At 36.5% G+C, this 18,039-nt stretch overlaps 1 protein-coding gene across 6 annotated transcripts in view; it reads right to left on the bottom strand.

Moving 5' to 3' along the window:
- Positions 1-15,296, bottom strand: part of LOC123527031 (CAD protein-like) — a 58,868-nt gene extending 43,572 nt beyond the window's left edge. For 4 of the 6 annotated variants that reach the window (XM_053523582.1, XM_053523585.1, XM_053523584.1 and 1 more), the window contains exons 1-9: positions 15,165-15,295; positions 14,909-15,062; positions 10,853-11,122; positions 9,498-9,640; positions 8,795-8,936; positions 7,714-7,885; positions 7,070-7,255; positions 6,039-6,140; positions 3,996-4,146 (exon numbers count right to left, since the gene is read on the bottom strand). In XM_053523582.1, the coding sequence (XP_053379557.1) occupies positions 3,996-4,146; positions 6,039-6,140; positions 7,070-7,255; positions 7,714-7,885; positions 8,795-8,936; positions 9,498-9,640; positions 10,853-11,122; positions 14,909-14,996 (1,254 nt within the window). In that variant the 5' untranslated portion in view covers positions 14,997-15,062; positions 15,165-15,295. Of the gene's footprint in view, positions 1-3,995; positions 4,147-6,038; positions 6,141-7,069; positions 7,256-7,713; positions 7,886-8,794; positions 8,937-9,497; positions 9,641-10,852; positions 11,123-14,908; positions 15,083-15,164 lie in introns of all 6 variants that reach the window. The other 2 variants (XM_053523587.1, XM_053523583.1) reach the window with 2 other exon arrangements.
- Between the last annotated feature and the right edge of the window lie 2,743 nt (positions 15,297-18,039).

Genomic DNA, 18,039 nt, shown 5'->3' with positions numbered 1-18,039 from the left:
ATATTCTGACCAATTTTCATTAAGATTGGACCAAAAAATTGGTCTCTTGCGATAAAACAAGCATTTTCTTAGATATGACCTAGTTTTTGACCCTAGATGACCCATGTTCAAACTCGACCTAGATTTTATCAAGGCAATCATTCTGACCAAAATTCATGAAGATCAATTGAAAAATACAGCCTCTATCACATACGCAAGTTTTTTCTTTGATTTGACCAAGTGACCTAGCTTTTGACCTCGGATGACCCATATTCAAATTCAACCAAGATTTCATTAAGGCAATCATCCTGACCAAATTTCATAAAAATCAATTGAAAAAAACAGTCTCTATCGCATACACAAGATTTTTCTTTATTTGAACCTATGTGACCTAGTTTTTGACCTCAGATAACCATATTCAAACTCGACCTAGATTCATCAAGGCAAATCACTCTGGATCATTTCATGTGTTTAAGTATCATGAAACTACATCATCTATGGCATATTCCACTCAAAAGTTTTTTATATAATGTCCTAGTTGACATCCATTTTTGGAATGATAACCATATACAAACCGGCTAGTTGTTTTCAAGATAATCATCTTGTAAATTTCATGAATGGTCACAAGTTGAAAAGAAATACGCTCTTCATACAAAGTTTTTCCTTATTATGACCTAGTGACTTTTCATAACCCGATGCCATTTTCACAACTTGCCTATTTCACTCAATTACCCATTTCTCGACCAATTCTCATGAGATTATCTGACTAAACTTAGCTCTTATCTTTCACTACACAGGTTTTTCCTTTGACTTCATTTTGACTATGACATAACGTTTTTTGGACTAGTTATGAATTTTCGAACCGGCTAGATTTCATTCAGGGAAATTCTTTCTGATGGACTTTACATGGACAGCATTCAATGAAAAATAAAGCATTTGACATACACAACTTTTTCCTTAATTTGACGTTAGGTGAAACTAGTTTTTGCCACCTGTAGATGCACCTTTTGAATGGTTGGGATTTGATCAGTATGTCTGGACCTTCTCTCTTAAATCTCCTGAAAGATCAAAGAAATATATATACTTATGCACTACACAACGTTTTTTTCTCTTAATTTACCTGTGACTGTATTTGGCCAGAAAGGGCTACCATTTTGAATCGACCTGTTTGGATCAATGGCAATTTTCAACCAATATCAGGGGTAGGTCAATGGAAAAAACAGTCCCTACATACATTAAGGATTTTTTCTGGTTGATTTAGCACTAGTGACTAATAGTTTTTGACCAAGAGACTAATTTTTAAATCGGGCTGAATTCATCAAAATTTATCTATACCAATATTCATTGATTTAATTTGAAAAATCCAAGTCTTATCCATACACAAGTTTTACTTTGATTAACTCATGTGACCTAGTTTTTTTTGGTAGTTTACCATCGAATCGGAGATTTCATCAAGGTTTATTTCTGACCAATATTCATGAAGAATGTAAATGAACAACCTACAGCGACTATAGCAATAACAAGGTTTTTCTTTAATTGACAGTGAAGCTAGTTTTGACACCGTAGATTAAAGTTTTCATAAAACTGGCTAATTTCATCAGGTATTTTCCCATTAAACCAATTTCAAATTATTGAAAAATAATGCTCTATGTTTCGCTAACAAGCTGTCTGTTGACAGCACGCACACTATCGACGGAACAGATGCGGAACGTAGGAGTCAAAAATCACAGATTTGACAAGGGAGAAAAATAGATAAGACAAACAATGTACCTGTATTTGTGGATTTGGATAAGTCTTGCACGCCATGGTGAGTAGGATAACTCTACTTATTCTTCGAATAGTCGGGCTAAAAACTGGAGAACGCCAAAATCGCACACCGATATTATGGTTTTTTATTTTTGTTGGGTTTAACGTTGCACTGACACATTATAAGTCATATGGCGACATCCCAGCTTTGATGGTGGAGGAAGACCCCAGGTGTCCCTCCATGCATTATTTCATCAAGGGCAGGCACCTGGGTAGAACCACTGACCTTCCGTAAGGCAGCTGGATGGCTTCCTCACATGAAGAATTCAATGCCCAAAGTGAGGCTCAAACACACAGCGGTGAAGGGCAAGTGATTCAAAGTCAGTCACCTTTAAGTTAACCACTCGGTCACAAAGACCCCTTCCACCCCCACCCCTTAAGTAAACTAGAGCTATCACTAAAGGTGATGAATGTACCCCCTGCATGCACTGACACAGTACATTGCAATCTGACGCACACAAGATTGCATAATTATGTGGACTGCATGTATATAGACTGTACGTATACAGTATAGTAACAAAAAACAAAGTCCCATAACTATGCAGAATATTTATCTAAAAGAATGTAACATGCAAAATGCACAACTAGGGTTGGTACTGATCACTTGTGTGAAGTTTCATTAAATTGTGTGCAAGGGTTTGGTAGATTAGGCACGCACAAGATTGCATATGCAGACTGTATGTACATAGTATGTTAACAAGAAACAAAGTCCCATAACTCTGCAATTTTTGTTACTGAAAGAACCTAACATGCCTCATGCACAACTACTGTTGTTACTGATCACTTGTGTGAAGTTTCATTAAATTGTGTCAAGGGGATGAGGAGAGATGGTGGGCACAAGATTGTGTCTATGTATATAGTATAGTAACAAAAAAACAAAGTCCCATAACCCTGCAAATTTTTTTTCTGAAAGAACCTAACATGCCCCATGCACAACTACTGTTGTTACTGATCACTTGTGTGAAGTTTCATTAAATTGTGTCAAGGGGATGAGGAGAGATGGTGCACACAAGATTGTGTCTATGTATATAGTATAGTAACAAAAAAACAAAGTCCCATAACTCTGCAATTTTTTTTTCTGAAAGAACCTAACATGCCCCATGCACAACTGCTGTTGTTACTGATCACTTGTGTGAAGTTTCATTAAATTGTGTCAAGGGGATGAGGAGAGATGGTGCGCACAAGATTGTGTCTATGTATATAGTATAGTAACAAAAAAACAAAGTCCCGTAACTCTGCAAAAAAAAAATTCTAAAAGAACCTAACATGCCCCATGCACAACTACTGTTGGTACTGATCACTTGTGTGAAGTTTCATTAAATTCTGTCAAAGGGATAAGGAGAGATGGTGCACACAAGATTGCGTCTACGGACAGACGGACAGACAACCTGAAACCAGTATACCCCCCCTTACAACTTTGTTGTCGGGGGGTACAACAAGCTTTTTGCTATAGACATTCCTGAACAATCTCAATCCTAAAAATCTATCTGAAAACTCACCACAATATGTAACAGACATGCTAATGGAGTGAATATATTTAACAGTTTTTGGACATACCTCAAACCATGGATAGGACTTCTTTATTACAACAACTTAACTGGTGTGCAAGATTTAATTTCTCACTACTTCCTTAACCCTTAGCCTGCTAAATTTCTAAAATGGACTTTTCCATCATTCAGTTTGGGCAATACCATTTATTATTCGAAGGGGTGTTCACTGAAAATTTACTAACTGAATAGCAATCAGTGCAGACCATGATCAGCCTGCACGGATGTGCAGGCTGATCTTGGTCTGCACTGGTCACAAAGGCAAAACCAATCGCCGCCAGCAGGCTAAGGGTCAATAATCACACATTACTGGAAACATATTCCAGAATTGACAGTGATGTCATGTATCAAAAATGTCATCAAGTGTAAACAGTAGACTATTCTAAATACCATGAATATCCCACAATGTGTAGATACAGCTTTAGTGATCATCACCATAAATATGGCATCGATAACACAGTCTATAGACATTATAAATTGAAGAAATCTGTAATTGATGTGAGACAAACAACAAGGTTATCCGATACCAGTATTTTGTTAGAAATATACTGGCTCATACATATAGGTGAGAAATGCTTATGCAAAACTAAACTGAAAACTTTGCATTTATGTGTACAGCATGACTACAACAATACGGTAACTGCCATTTAAAATACAGCATACCTGTGACCCACTGTAATCAAATTCTCCTGCCTGTCCAATGGACAGTCCACCAGAGCCCAACAAGAGAACTTTTCTCGGTCTTTCCGTTATAATCTCCGAGACTGGAACTGGGCTTCTCAACACACCATGTAACCTTTCCTTGATGGTAGGACTGCAACAATGAATAACACAAATTATAATTATGTATCTTTTTTAAAACGAATGTTCTACATACCAGTATATGTACATATACTGTCAAACCTGTCAGTAAAGACCACCCTTAGAAAATAGAAAAAAGTGATCTTTGCTTACAGGTAGTTTCTTAACACAGGTAAATTAACCCTGTTTATAATTAAATGGAGAAAGAAAACAGCGGCCTTTACTTGCAGCCAGGGTTCGAATTTAAGCTTGCATACTCGCGAAATGCGAGTGCAAATTTCAAACTGCAAGGTGAGATTTCAGACACTAGCATTTTTTTACGAGTGAAAATTTTTGGCCGAATAATGTGCATTTCTAATGGTCGTCTTGATCTTACACTGTTCTTTCTTTCGGAGCACTCTTTCACCTTTCGTCATAAAAGGACATTTACACTCGATACATGTCCCGTGCGCATGTCTTTTCAACTGCTGACAAGTACCTGCGCCAATTTTGATGACGTTTACCACATCCGGTGGGTTTTTTGGTAATCTATTAATAAGTTACTATTTATATAGCGCAAATACGATTGGCTGGACTTGTCACGCGGATGTTTGTGTTAATGTTCTAATAAAGTAACATGACGCGGAAACAGTCAGGGGTGTAACTGTTTTAAGTTATGTAACCTATTTCAGTTACTTTTTCAAGCATTTTATAACCTGTATTAGTTATAAAATATTGTTAACTCGGGTAAGTTACTCAATAAAAGTCTTTTTGCTCTTCTCACAAAGTGAACTTTATAGTAAAATTAGTAGCAAACTGTGGTTAATCAAATTCTCTTTTAGTCTGATCATGACCTGATAAGCATAATGGGATGTTAAGAGTTTTATAGCTTTAAAACTCTTGCATAAAACTTTATCAGCCTTGCGTAAAATTTTTTACTGCAGAGCTGGAAAGATAAAACGCCAAGGATTCAGGTAATAATAGCATTAGTCACATTCAAAATATGGAATTGGCACAGGAGGGCTTTATAATATTTTATGATAACTGAAACAAGTTATGAAAGTATAAGCAATAACTCAAATGGGTTATAAACTGCGATAACTTTAAACAGTTACACCCCAGACTGGGAAAATGCAAGTTGTTTTTCATTTAGCAAGTTAAAAAAATACACCTTGCGAAAAAATGCAAGTAGAAAATCAGGCTAAATTCGAACCCTGGCAGCTTTTATAGATGTGATCTTTATTCTGATGTGGTCTTTGTTCTGAGATGGCCTTTGTTCTGAGATGCCTTTGTTCTGAGATGGCCTTTGTTCTGAGATGGCCTTTGTTCTGAGGTGGTCTTTGTTCTGAGGTGGTTTTTATTCTGAAGTGGCCTTTGTTCTGAGATGGCCTTTGTTCTGAGGTGGTCTTTGTTCTGAGGTGGTCTTTGTTCTGAGGTGGTCTTTGTGGTCCTTGACCTTAAAGCGAGCCATCCAAAACACGCGCTCTGCATGTCATCTCGATGTGGTTAGTATTTGTGTCAAGTTGAAATCCTTCAAGGGGTTCAAGTTACAGAGCAGACACGAAATTTAGCATTGCTAACGGACAGACGGATAGACGGACACCGGCGCCATAGCGTATGTCCCTTTGGGCGTATAATAGAAACTGCAGTTAGTTGATATCTAAAGCATACCCAACACTTTTCCAGTTAAATTGCAACTTAACAGCTTCAATGGTGGATGGAGAAACCAGGTGTCCCCACTGTCATTACTTCAGGTAGACACACCTTGGTAGAACCACAGACCTTCTGCAAACCAGCTGGATGGCTTCTTAAATGGAGGAGAGCAGGGTTCTAATCCCCTGAAGTGAGAGTCAAGTGATTCTTTTTCAAACTTCACTCACTAAGTAGGCCTGCAAATACTAAACAAAGAAGAGTAGACCTTCCTACCTGTATCTCATTTGTTTAAAAGCCCTCACTTGATCTAGGAATACATCAAACAAATGTTCCAAGTCACGAGGCCCTGCCATATGTTCTGGATGAAACTGCACACTTTCAAACACAAAATTCAAGAGGGATTAATTTTCAATAATTAAGTATTTTTGGTTGTTTCACAAAAATTGGTCAGATTTCAATTACACTAAAGGCTTACATAAAAGATAGAATCAAACAATTGCTGTAAATCAAAAATATTAAAGCGAGATTTATTAAGGCTAATTAAGCAGTTCATTAAGAAGAAAAACCTTGCGAAAACTTTAATTTCACTTGTGGTACGGTACCTTTAATGCGAAAATTTTATGCTAACATGAAAATAACACAATGCATAATCAGACAGCTTCTAAATTTTGTGAAGAATTTGGTCATAAGAAAATATCAGATATTAGGGTATATCTCAGACATTTTTCTCTTCAAATAATTCAAGGGTCACCGATCAAAACAGCGATACTGTCAAACTTTGATTGCTTGAACTCAGATTATTCAAACATCACCCTTTCCCAGAACTCATCATCAGGTCCCAGGAAAACCTCTATATAGTCATAATAATGCGTATCGTTCAATGTCCTGAACTGACGGTAACTCGAATAAAGTTTGTCGGTCCCATCAAGTTCGAGCGAACGAAGCTCGACTGTAGATTAATGTCTTGAAAGAAGTAATTCAGTTAAAGATTATATCATATACAGTACTGGTATGAGTAAATTTGAGAAGCTGCTATTGTCAGTTAATTTGAAAACATGTACTGTCGAAATGTAACCGTTTTCACAGACATGTCTTTGAACAATTTGGAGGAGTTAGGCTTAAACAGTTAACCAAACATGCTGAAAAATTAAACCTACAGTATAGTTTCTTTTTACAGCGACTCTAAAGCACAAATATTTTTCCTATAACTGTAAGAACTTCATTCCCCAAAGTCAGAAAGCAGGGCCTTCCCTGCCATTCATGAAAGTCATGGTCATTTGAAATCTGCATGTCAAGTCTCATACCTGAATACAGGTTTGCTATCGTGTACCACACCCTCGTTTGTTTTATCATTGGCATTTGTGAACAATGCTGACCACCCCTCAGGTAAAGTGGAAGCATCCACTGCAAAGCCATGATTCTGTGTAGTAATGTAACAACGGATGGATCCACAATAAGTGCAGGGTTGGTTGTGTCCTCTGTTCCCATATCTGTAAATCAGACAGAAAAAATTCAACTTCAACTATCCTATTTAAAGGGGCAGACACATATCACAGTATCAAAATTCTTAGAATATTAAGAAAAATTCAACTGATATTATATCAGCTGTTATTTTGTTAGTCTGATTTCAAGTAAAGCTAAATTTGTTTTATTTTACATCAAATTCTCACTGCATGACTTACAAAGACGAAAGCCTTTCTACATATTTTGTAGACTATACAAATGTTTTTTATACACAGATACTGGTTTCAGGCTAATGAATCTCTTTGCAACTACTTATAAATGGTGGTTACTTCCTAAATTTCGAAACTACTGCCATTAATCTTGATAGAACTGTCTTTAAAATAAAATAATAGAAGTTTATATATATATATATATCTTAGACTAGTGAACCACTGAACTTGTCTGTAATCTTTCCATAGGTAACTTAGATGCTCCAAAAACTTACTTCATTTTATGTGTAGATGCTCCTATGGCTAGCGACAGTAACTGATGGCCCAGACAGATACCAAACACAGGCTTCATGTTCTCAGAGTTCACAACCTCTCTAATGTTTCCTATGGCCAACTCGCACATTTCTGGATTGCCTGGACCATTGCTCAAAAACAGACCATCAAAATCTAAAATGTACGACAAACTTAGTAAAATATTTACAGTTATTCTAAAGTACTTAAGTAGTAAAACTAAAATAAGAAACAATCTAATACATCTGCTTCTGATCTTTATTTATGGTTTCTAGGTGCTTCTGTCACAGAGTGGTACAGGTCCCAAATTTCAAAATCATTTGTACTTCAGTACTGGGTGTTTCAAATCCCACTTTAGGTGTTTTTAACTTATAAAATATTAGTCAGCCCTATGGAACCTGGTTCTGTAAAGTCACTTAATGATTCCAAAGACTGGTTTGGACTTTAAAAACTTAGTGTCCGATAGTTATTGTTAAGCATGTCTTGCAAATCAAAAGGTGCATTTTGTGTGAGCTATAACCTTGTAAAAACAAGTATGCCCATGGTTCTTGCGCATGACACTCTGTCTCATAATGGTGAACATTCATGCCAAGTTACATCAAAATCCCACCATGCATGAAGAAGAAATGCTCCGGAAAAACTTCAATTTGACCTTTGACCTCCAACCGAGACCTTGACCTTGGAGATAGGAACATAGGGTTTGCACAGGACACGCCTTCTCATTGAGATAAACTTTCATGCCAAATATAAACAAGATTGGTCCATGCATGTCAAAGTTACGGTCCGGACAAAATCAGACGGACGACGCACACACGGACGGACGCACCCACGCACATACACCAAAAGTGGCGACTATATCAAGCTCACCACAAGCGGGCTCAAAAAACAAGGGAGTTGTGTTAATTATTCCAATGATTATTATGGGAACATCAATATAGATGGTTTGATTTATTGTTATATCTTTAACACCTTAACTGTTATTAAATTTCTCAAATCATACAACACGAGTACTATGAAAGCTACAGTATACTGTTAGTAAATTGGTCAAATGTAAACACAAATAACCTTTCAAGTTGAGTGGGTTATCCCAAGGCACGACAGTAACACTGGCCCCACGCTCACACAAACATCTTATCTGGTTGTACTTTATACCACAATCTAGAGCAACTATCTTCACATCTCCTCCACTGTTGTATGATATTGGCTCCTGAAATGTTTCAGAGTTTGCCAGTGTATGTACTAGTATATGTGTAGAAAATACTTACATTTTGTATTTTATCATGCCTAAGTTTTAACCCTTACCATGCTGGACATGATTGGTTCTGCCTTTACAGCCTGTACAGATCATGATCAGCCTGCATATCAATGCAGTCTGATCATGATCTACACTGATCCCTATTCAGCCAGCATCTTTTTGGTAAGCACCCCTTTTAACAGTGAATGGTACTTTCCAAATTGGAAGATGGACAAATTCATTATAGAAATTTAGCAGGGTAAAGGTTAAGTCACACCGTTAAGATTTGGTGACATTACCAGCTTATTATGGAAGACAACCCCAGGTTCCCGTCTGGGCTTTATTTCACTTGTATAATCTATATAAATACATGGCTTCTTCACGATGTCTCAAACAGAGTATGCATTCACAGTGGTAAGGGGTAAGTGATTCAAAGTAGTTACCTTAACCATTTAACCACATAGGCCCAAAATCCTATTATGAAAGTAAATGCCTATTAAAATTATCTAACAAATAAACTAAGCTACAGTATACCTTTATGGAGACTTCTTTCACAAGGTGAAGATCATTCGGGTCCATAAACGGAACAGAATCTGGATCTGTCCCTTTAACAATTAGTTTACCAAGCATTGTACCAGTCTGTCGAATCTTCTTTGTTAAACTTCGAGTATCTACTCCTGTAAAATTAAACAACATGAAATATGTGTTTCACATACAACTGACTTAACAAAGTAACATCTAAAATAGGAAGGCAACATAAAAATTTACATATTGAATGATAAATAGTTCCGTGAATAAATACAAAGCTATCAATACACCTACAATAAGTTTCTACACTTCATATTGTATTTAGAACCGTATTGGCCAGTTTAGTTTGTACTATCTGTATGAATCTAATTTGCCGACTACAGTTCACAACAACTTTTCCTAAAAGTAATTTATAGTAAACAAAGAGTCTATTATTGCAACAGAATTTCTTCAACTCTGTTTTATAGAGCGACAATTAGAGTGATAATGACTAATGGCTGCCACACCCAAACTAAATTTATTTTTTGTTGAATCTTACTTTCTGTAACTGTTACCAAATATATTTGTCAAAGGTTTCAGTATATGGTTAATGTTAGGAAGTATTATCAAATCCATCATTTTTGATTACCTACCTTTATGACTCATACGCGCAAATTATTTAAAGCTTTTCTAACCATACTATTATGCATTTATTCTCTACTGAGCCACCTGTTTTATCTGTTTTCAACAGAATATTTGAAGAATTAAGGGACTTTAATGGTAAATGGCAAATCTGGATAAACCTAGTCAATTTGATTTGTATTAAGATGGCCGATAAGTCTCTTCTTGAGAATAAAGTAGACTTAAGCACCCCTTTTAACACTTAATGGTACTGTCCAAAATGACAGACGTACAAGTTTTTAGCAATTTAGCAGGGTGATGGTTATCAGAATAAACATGCCTGTAGAAACAGTAAGGATCTTTGAAAACCTTGTGTCACTCAGTAATGGCAAGTTGTTTTTTTTTATATTGTCTTAGGCGTAAAAAAAAAATTGTTTGTTTCCGGTATCCCAACCTACCCTAAATTTTTGGCCCGACCCTAAATGTTTTTCTGGCCTTGGAGAATATTTTTTCAACTTTTTAACAAAAAGTGGCAAAACTGCACTTTTTATGCTTTAAACATGGCCTGTGATGTTAGAAATCAACTTACTGATGCTCTAAAGGCATAACCCCCTTATTTGTATTCATTTTTTGACACAAAAATAATTTCCGAAAAGTCTCCCTTAATAAAAAAAAATCCAAAAAAAATTTTTTTCCGACCTACCTACCCCAATTTTTTGGAGCATGTTACCGGAAACAAATTTTTTTTTTTTAGGCCTTACCATAAATGCCAGGGATATTGTGATCTTCCAACCATTTAGACAAAGACTTTGCAGCACTCCAGTGACTGTATTCCTCTGTAACATCACCAACAACCAGTGCTGCCACATGTATCTGATCTGATTCAAACCATTTAATGAGACCAAAATCATCAACCTCTTCCTCTGGTATCCCATAATTCCCTATCAGTGGATATGTAAGCACGAGAATTTGTTTTCTGTATGATGGATCTGTAAGTGACTCTGCATAACCAACCATGCCTGTCTGAAATACTGAAATGGAAAGAAGTATCTCCAATACAATATATTCTCCTGTAAAAAGTCATACTGTAACCTTGTTAGTAATAATTAAGCTAGTCTGATGGTGAAGTAAATTAAATTTTTCATTCACAAAATCAAGACAGAAAGTACTAGCAATGCCAGTGTCTGCATTACGATTATCACAAGTACCCCTTCAGGGCCTCTTTAGATTTCTTTTTGCATGACATTCTGAACAGATTCTGCAACCTTGCATGGGTATTAGCATTATTTTGTATTTTCTGTAACTGATAATGCAGTGCACTTTGGATGCCAATTTAAGCTGAATTCTTTACTTTCGTTGCTTTGTGAAAATTATATGAATTTTTCTATCAAAATAGCTATAATATAACTGGCTGGCGAGAGAAAATTGACACAAAATCACAGCTTGTTTGGCAATATTTACTCATCTATGTGTTTTTGCATTGCAGCAATACTTAAAATCATTGGATGATTTGTATCAGTCATGAAAGTCAAAATTCTTAGAAATTGTTACTTGTTTCATATATATATATATATATGAACCTGAATGTACGTTTGTTACAAGTACTTGTAAGTAACTGGCATGCTAATTTAGATAACTGTGTTAGATGAGAAAACAACAACACTGCCAACAGTGTATTGTGAATTAAAATTCATCTATATAGGTATAACTTAAATCCTGACTGCACATGTTTCTTAACTTCCTGTGGACTGTGGCCACATTGGTTAAGAGGGCTAAGATGCTTTCCTATGTAGGTAAAGGCCCCAGGTTAGATTGATTTCTGGCCACTCCAATCATGTATGTCCTTGGGTAACAAATTTTACTTTGATTGCCTGATCATAAGTCAACCCAGCTGTAAATGGGTAAGCACTTGGGTAAGATATAATTGGTTTTAACTGTTCTTAAAATTGGGTAGCTCTAAAGAGCTTATATTTGTTGTTTCAAAAAGCAATGGTAAATAAATTCTACCTTTCCCTTTCTTGGATGCCTACTTAGCCTGATAGAAGCATATTTGAGCCATGCCATGAGAAAACTAACATATTGCATTTGCGACCAGCATGGAGCCAGACCAGCCTGCGCATCCACGCAGTCTGGTCAGGATCCATGCTGTTCGCTAACAGTTTCTGTAATTGCAATAGGCTTTGAAAGCGAACAGCATGGATCCGCGCAGGCTTGTCTGGATCCATGCTTTTCGCAAATGCACTATGTTGGTTTTCTCATGGTGCGGCTCATTTATTTCAGAAACCAATACAGCTCGATTGGTGTGATTAGCAAGAACAAGCATTAAAAGATAAAAACATTGCTCTCTGGTCTAGTACTGGGTGGTTACCACAGCCACCTCGAAAGCATCAAGGTCAGGGATGGTAACTATATGGCTAGGGAGATTATTCCACAATACAACAGACTTACTGAGTGCGGAAAGAATGAAAATTTGGTAATCAGAGGTGACCTGTACTTATCTGAAACTATACGGGTGCATCTCTCTAGAAAAGCCAGATGGTATTTGAATGTAACTCGGGAGATTGATGGCAACAAGATGATGGTAGATTTTATAAAACATTACAAGGCAGGAATCCAATCTTCTATGTTCAAGAGAGCACCAACCCAGTCTTCCTTGCATTTCTGTAACACTGGAGAGAGGTGAGAAATCACCTGTGACCCATCGAAGTGCATGACGCTGAACCATTTCTATTTTGTGTGTGTTCAATGCTTGTGTGTATGGGTGCCAGATGGTCAGTGTTCTGCCGAGGATAAAAAATGGTGGGGACAAATGTCCCCTTGGTATGAAAAATGTGGGGATTTTTTTCAAAATCTTGGTGACAACAAATTTTGACCATATGTCATTGAAATTTATGAATCAGTAACATTACTACAATTGAAGTCTTTTTGTAGTCCAACCACTGACACCCTCTAATAAACTCTCATGGAATTTGGAGTCACATTTCTCTTAATATTAATTTTCTGCACCCTCTGTGGTCTGATTTTGTGATGCATTTTCAGTTTTGAAGACAATTCAGTGCACAATGGTCAACAGATTTTGAGCAGCCAACGCCGTTAGCAACAGACTCACTTTCAATTTCACATGCCGAGACAGTGAGTGGAGAACGGTTGACAACATCGTGGTTTGTTTGGTCTAAGGGACTTTTTAAGAGGTCACATGAAGAACTAGGCCATTAATCATTAGACGCATTAGACTGAATGTTTATCTTGTCTGCAGATAAGAAATGTAGCTTAAAATTGTTTCGTTGTTGATCAAAATGACGTTTTTGCAGGAAACTCTTCTATTTGGGTGCGGAAGAGAAATGAATGATTCGTACTCAGTTCCGGTCGTCCCATACGCGCATTCATCCCCAAAATTTTCGTAACCCAACAATTGTCACTTCTATACCAATTTTAGTGAGACATTTGTCATTTTTACGCGACATTCTCGCGATATCGTGGATGGTACATGCATATTCCAACTGCAGACGGACAAGAGTTTTGTATGCTAATGTTTTGACATTTTCGTCCGTTGCCGTTTCCTAGTGCCCTTTCTCAACAGCATTGTGTTTTCTTATACTTTATTGCAGTTCAGTAGGTATCACCTAGTATTCTATCGAAATCAGCACGTTCTTATCGCATGCTAGGTAAAAAAAGGCGGCGTAAGAATTTAATGTCTCAAAAAGAGAAATTGAAAGAAGCGAAACGGAGTAAATTCAGCTGGTTGTATTTAACAACCTGTAGTTTTCTTACAGGGTCTTTTTTCAGTATTTTGGGAAGGGTACCAGTACCCGTGCAATTGGGAAAAATCGCGTCGCTTTTTGTCAAATTGGGAGATTTCCATAAAGCACATTTTATAGTAATTAATTCAATGTAACAACTGAAAGGCTCTAAACTCTGTTTCATCATTAATACAGTCATTCAAATATCATTTTACAGAGCAATATCTCTGTTTTTAGCAGTCTTGGTCTTTTCTATAACATCTCATGACATTGTGAGGATGAATGTGTAGATTCACTCGTGGGAAATGGCAGTTAGCCAGACCAACAGTGACAGATCTCTCTTTCCCCTTAATTGCTTGGCGATGCACCCTCTTCTTCTTGAACATTCTGTAGTTTGAAAGCATTTCATCGATTTCTTTCTTCATTTCCTTTATCTTTTTTCGGTAGCAATTTGCTGTTGTTTGACACTTTATCAGTAAAACGGGAATTGATGCAAGTAACAATCGTACATCCAATAACCTAAGTAACAATTGTACCTCCAATAACCTACTAATAATCTGTTTTGTCCTCAATCCCACATTCATTTACATCGGTACTTACGAAACGTCTAAATGTGAACACAGATGGAGAGTATTCGGCACCTATAAAATTTACGCAGTTGTAAAAAAACACAATGCGGTGCATGTCGTCATGGCCGATTTACTTTCAATTTTAGTTTTTGGATTGTCATTGGGAATTTTTTACCGACGACTGGGAAAAATGGATACTTTTTGGCATTGTGAACGGTAACGTTTATCAGTACCGCTCATATAAGGAAAAAAAAACCCGGTCTTATATAAAAGTTAACACCCCCATTTCTTTTTGTTTTTCTAAAGTAGTGATATAATTCAAGGAATGTAAGTCTATGAAAATCTGATATTCTAGAAAATGTTGAAAACCGGATTTTATATGAAATAAGGAACAGCCGGATTTAGTGGTGTTCAGCCTATAAATGTAAATCGACCTTGACCTTTCGATGTTGACAAAATTCACATGTGCAGTGCCAGTGGCCATTTCAAAATTTTATCTTTTTCTTACCAACTTCACCAGGCACGCTGTCTTCAGCTCCAAAGCAGCTGCCCTCATAGACTGTCCCATCTTCTAAAATAAGCGAGGTCTTCGTCATTTTTTGCACCAACTGACCGGGCCTGGGATCGGTTCACGTGTGAATAAAATTTGTCTATCAAACTTACTGAAAAGAACAATATGAAACTGATTTTAATAAGATATGTATATAATTTCAATAAAAATGAAATACCAATATTAATTTGGATTTTTTCAAGTAAAAGTTTACCTCTTTTCAAAGTAAAATCGTCGAATTATACAAGACACGATGCTCTCAGTTTGGCATCGCCGCCATGTCTGAAAGGGGGGCAACTTGTGCGGTCTTATCTTGGTATAGATGTCCCAAGGCCAACATAGAAAATGTTTTGTTGGGCTTAATTAAGTCAGTATTTTTTCGCTACGCATAATAACTACGTGCAAACAAATAAAAAAACTCAAGGTACTGTTACAGTGTAATGTTCAATACAAGATTGCCAAGAAGCTTTATTTTACGTCGGATCATTTTGAAGACCTGTATTTCATACTTCTTTGGTCGGACACAATATAGGCCTATTAAACTCATGAGCTATTTTTCGACAAAATATATATAAAACTGACTAACAATTATAAAGTAGCGAAAAAGGAATAAACTTAGAATAAACTACTCTTATCTGTGACAAAGTTAAATTTGTAGATCTACATAAGAATGAAATAAAAAAAAATCATGCCGCAAGCATTACTTGTAAAATAAAACTAACTAACGATACTTATAATAAATAGTTGGGATAGCACCATGTGCATATAAAAGAAAATCCTCCTTGTGGAACGGTAAAAGAAAAAACAAATAGACTTAATGAACACATACTCCAAAGTAACCAGAACTCTCGGCTCTTACCGGTAATAAGAAAAGTAACTTTACAATACCAATACAGGGACGTATAATTTCATTATTTAAGTCAATGAAATTTTAAACATTGCAAGTTCTTTCACTAGCCGCGAGTTGGAGAGCATTACCGGATCCCAGATCATGAAAGTAGCGTAGCTCCTTTTCAGACTTCTTTGTTTAAATCGTCCTGGAATATCCAATGGAATGTTCGATGGAAGTACCAAGAGAACAGACCTGGCTATATACACGTGCACCACGTGCAGCACCAGATACAAAACTTATCTAAAGATTATGTAATAAAAGAATACTTCCGGATCATTGGACGCAGCAGGGTGTCATACAAACTAGCGCCGAACGCAACCAGCACACATGCAAAATAAGAACAAACTCGGGGTTTGTCGAGTTACTCTCAGGTACATAGTGGTGGGTATGTAAATTGATAATTATGGTTTCATAGTTTTAATAAATATCATCCTATATATCTCGTACATGCCAGGGCTCGCGTGGTAAATATTTTAGAGAGGTACCGATTTCCTCTGGGTAAAACATTTTTATTTAAACTGGTCTTTTAAATTTTTTAACACGTATAAGGATTTTCTACGCGTACACGTGCAAAAATTGAAGTAGCAACCATTGCACTGAAGGGTGGGTCCAAGGGAGTGGCACAACCCCCCACTTCTAAAATTTGACGAGCATACATTTTATATCCTAAACTTAGACATCATTCAGTTATTTAAGTTTAATTGTTCTGGTCAAACTGATGTTTCTGAGAAGTTTTACACATTTAAGCGATGATATAGTGTCAAATATTTAACTTCAGACATTTTCGTTTTCGAGGAAGCGTGCCCACGGACCACAATAATCCCAGGTACTAACAACTTTTAAGAAATTATATTAAGAAAAAATGGATTTCATATTTTTTTCTAATATATCTGTCTTGAAAACGAGGCAGTTTTGGCTGTATTTCCAGGTATATAAAATACAAGTTAAAGTGAGTGTAACAACTTATTACGTATTACACACATTTTCTGTTTATACCAATACCTGAGAAGACGTGAGTTTAGTAAGGTAACCGAACAAGATGTTCTGTGGCGTAATAATAATAATAATACAAGAGTTCAAAGAAATTATTTGATTGTTCGATTTTCAGTCTGTGGACTGGCTGTGACTTTAAATTAAGGCGAATGAAAAAAAGACAGCAAGTACGAATCTGAAATTTAATTACAGTTGTGTTATTCAAAATGAACTGACTAGATAAATTATTTATATTTCTTTTCAGAGCTTTTGAAAAAAGTTTTATGCTTTAATTTTAAGGTATATTATTTTTACTATGACATAAATCGAATATAGGACAAAATCCCCCGGACCCCCACCCCCACTCCATCCCCGCCCTACCACCACCACCCCTGCTCAATTTGACCAAGGTGGACAATATCCCGCCCATCCTAGCCTCCTTGATTTTTAAAAATTAAATGAAGATGAACATTTTTAGGATCCTAAAGGGAATGATGCGAAAAGTTGGATTTCAATGAAAAAAATTAAAGGCAGGAGCGCCTGGCGCAAATTGAGAATGGGGATGGGGCGGGAGGATTTTGTCTGTATCCCCGTAAAATCTCGTGGCCGTTTTCAAGCTACACGTTTTAATCGTTCTGTCCTCATTAATCAAAAATCCTAAGACCAGTGCACGAAAACCTAACAATTATTTCATATGTTCCTCAAATTGATATTTATATTCCATCCGCTTTTAAATCATGTTTTTCAATCCTAGCCTTGTATTCAATCACCAGGTAAACAAATTTCTTTTTAGCAGTATTTGCGATTCTGCCTCAGTTCCTAGCGAATCGAGGAGACGCCAGTTCGGCTTACTGCCAGGAACATATTCCATATTTGGGGGATCATACATAATACCAACCAATCTTCCCCTGAGTACTAAATTTTGCTATTTACACGATCCTGATGCCATGGCAATGCTAAACATTATTTATCTTTACTATCATAAGCAAAACTTCCGCGCGCTCGCTAGCTTTAATGTACTTAAGAAGTGTAGACGGCATAAATATGTTTATTGTGCCAAAATCGTAAAAAAGCGGTCGCGCTGACTCATAAGCCGTTAGGCTTTGAAATCACAAATGATTAAGAAATATGAGTGTGTTTTTTTATTCTCATGAGACGCTTGAAATAATATGAAATTATCCTATTTACAAACCCATATTATGTTTCTTGAAAGATCAAAGTGAGT

The sequence above is a fragment of the Mercenaria mercenaria genome, chromosome 14 (genome assembly GCF_021730395.1).
Source record: "Mercenaria mercenaria strain notata chromosome 14, MADL_Memer_1, whole genome shotgun sequence".
NCBI lineage: Eukaryota > Metazoa > Mollusca > Bivalvia > Venerida > Veneridae > Mercenaria > Mercenaria mercenaria.
Note: the sequence above shows the minus strand (reverse complement) of the source record. Positions and strands in the feature narration are given on the sequence as shown.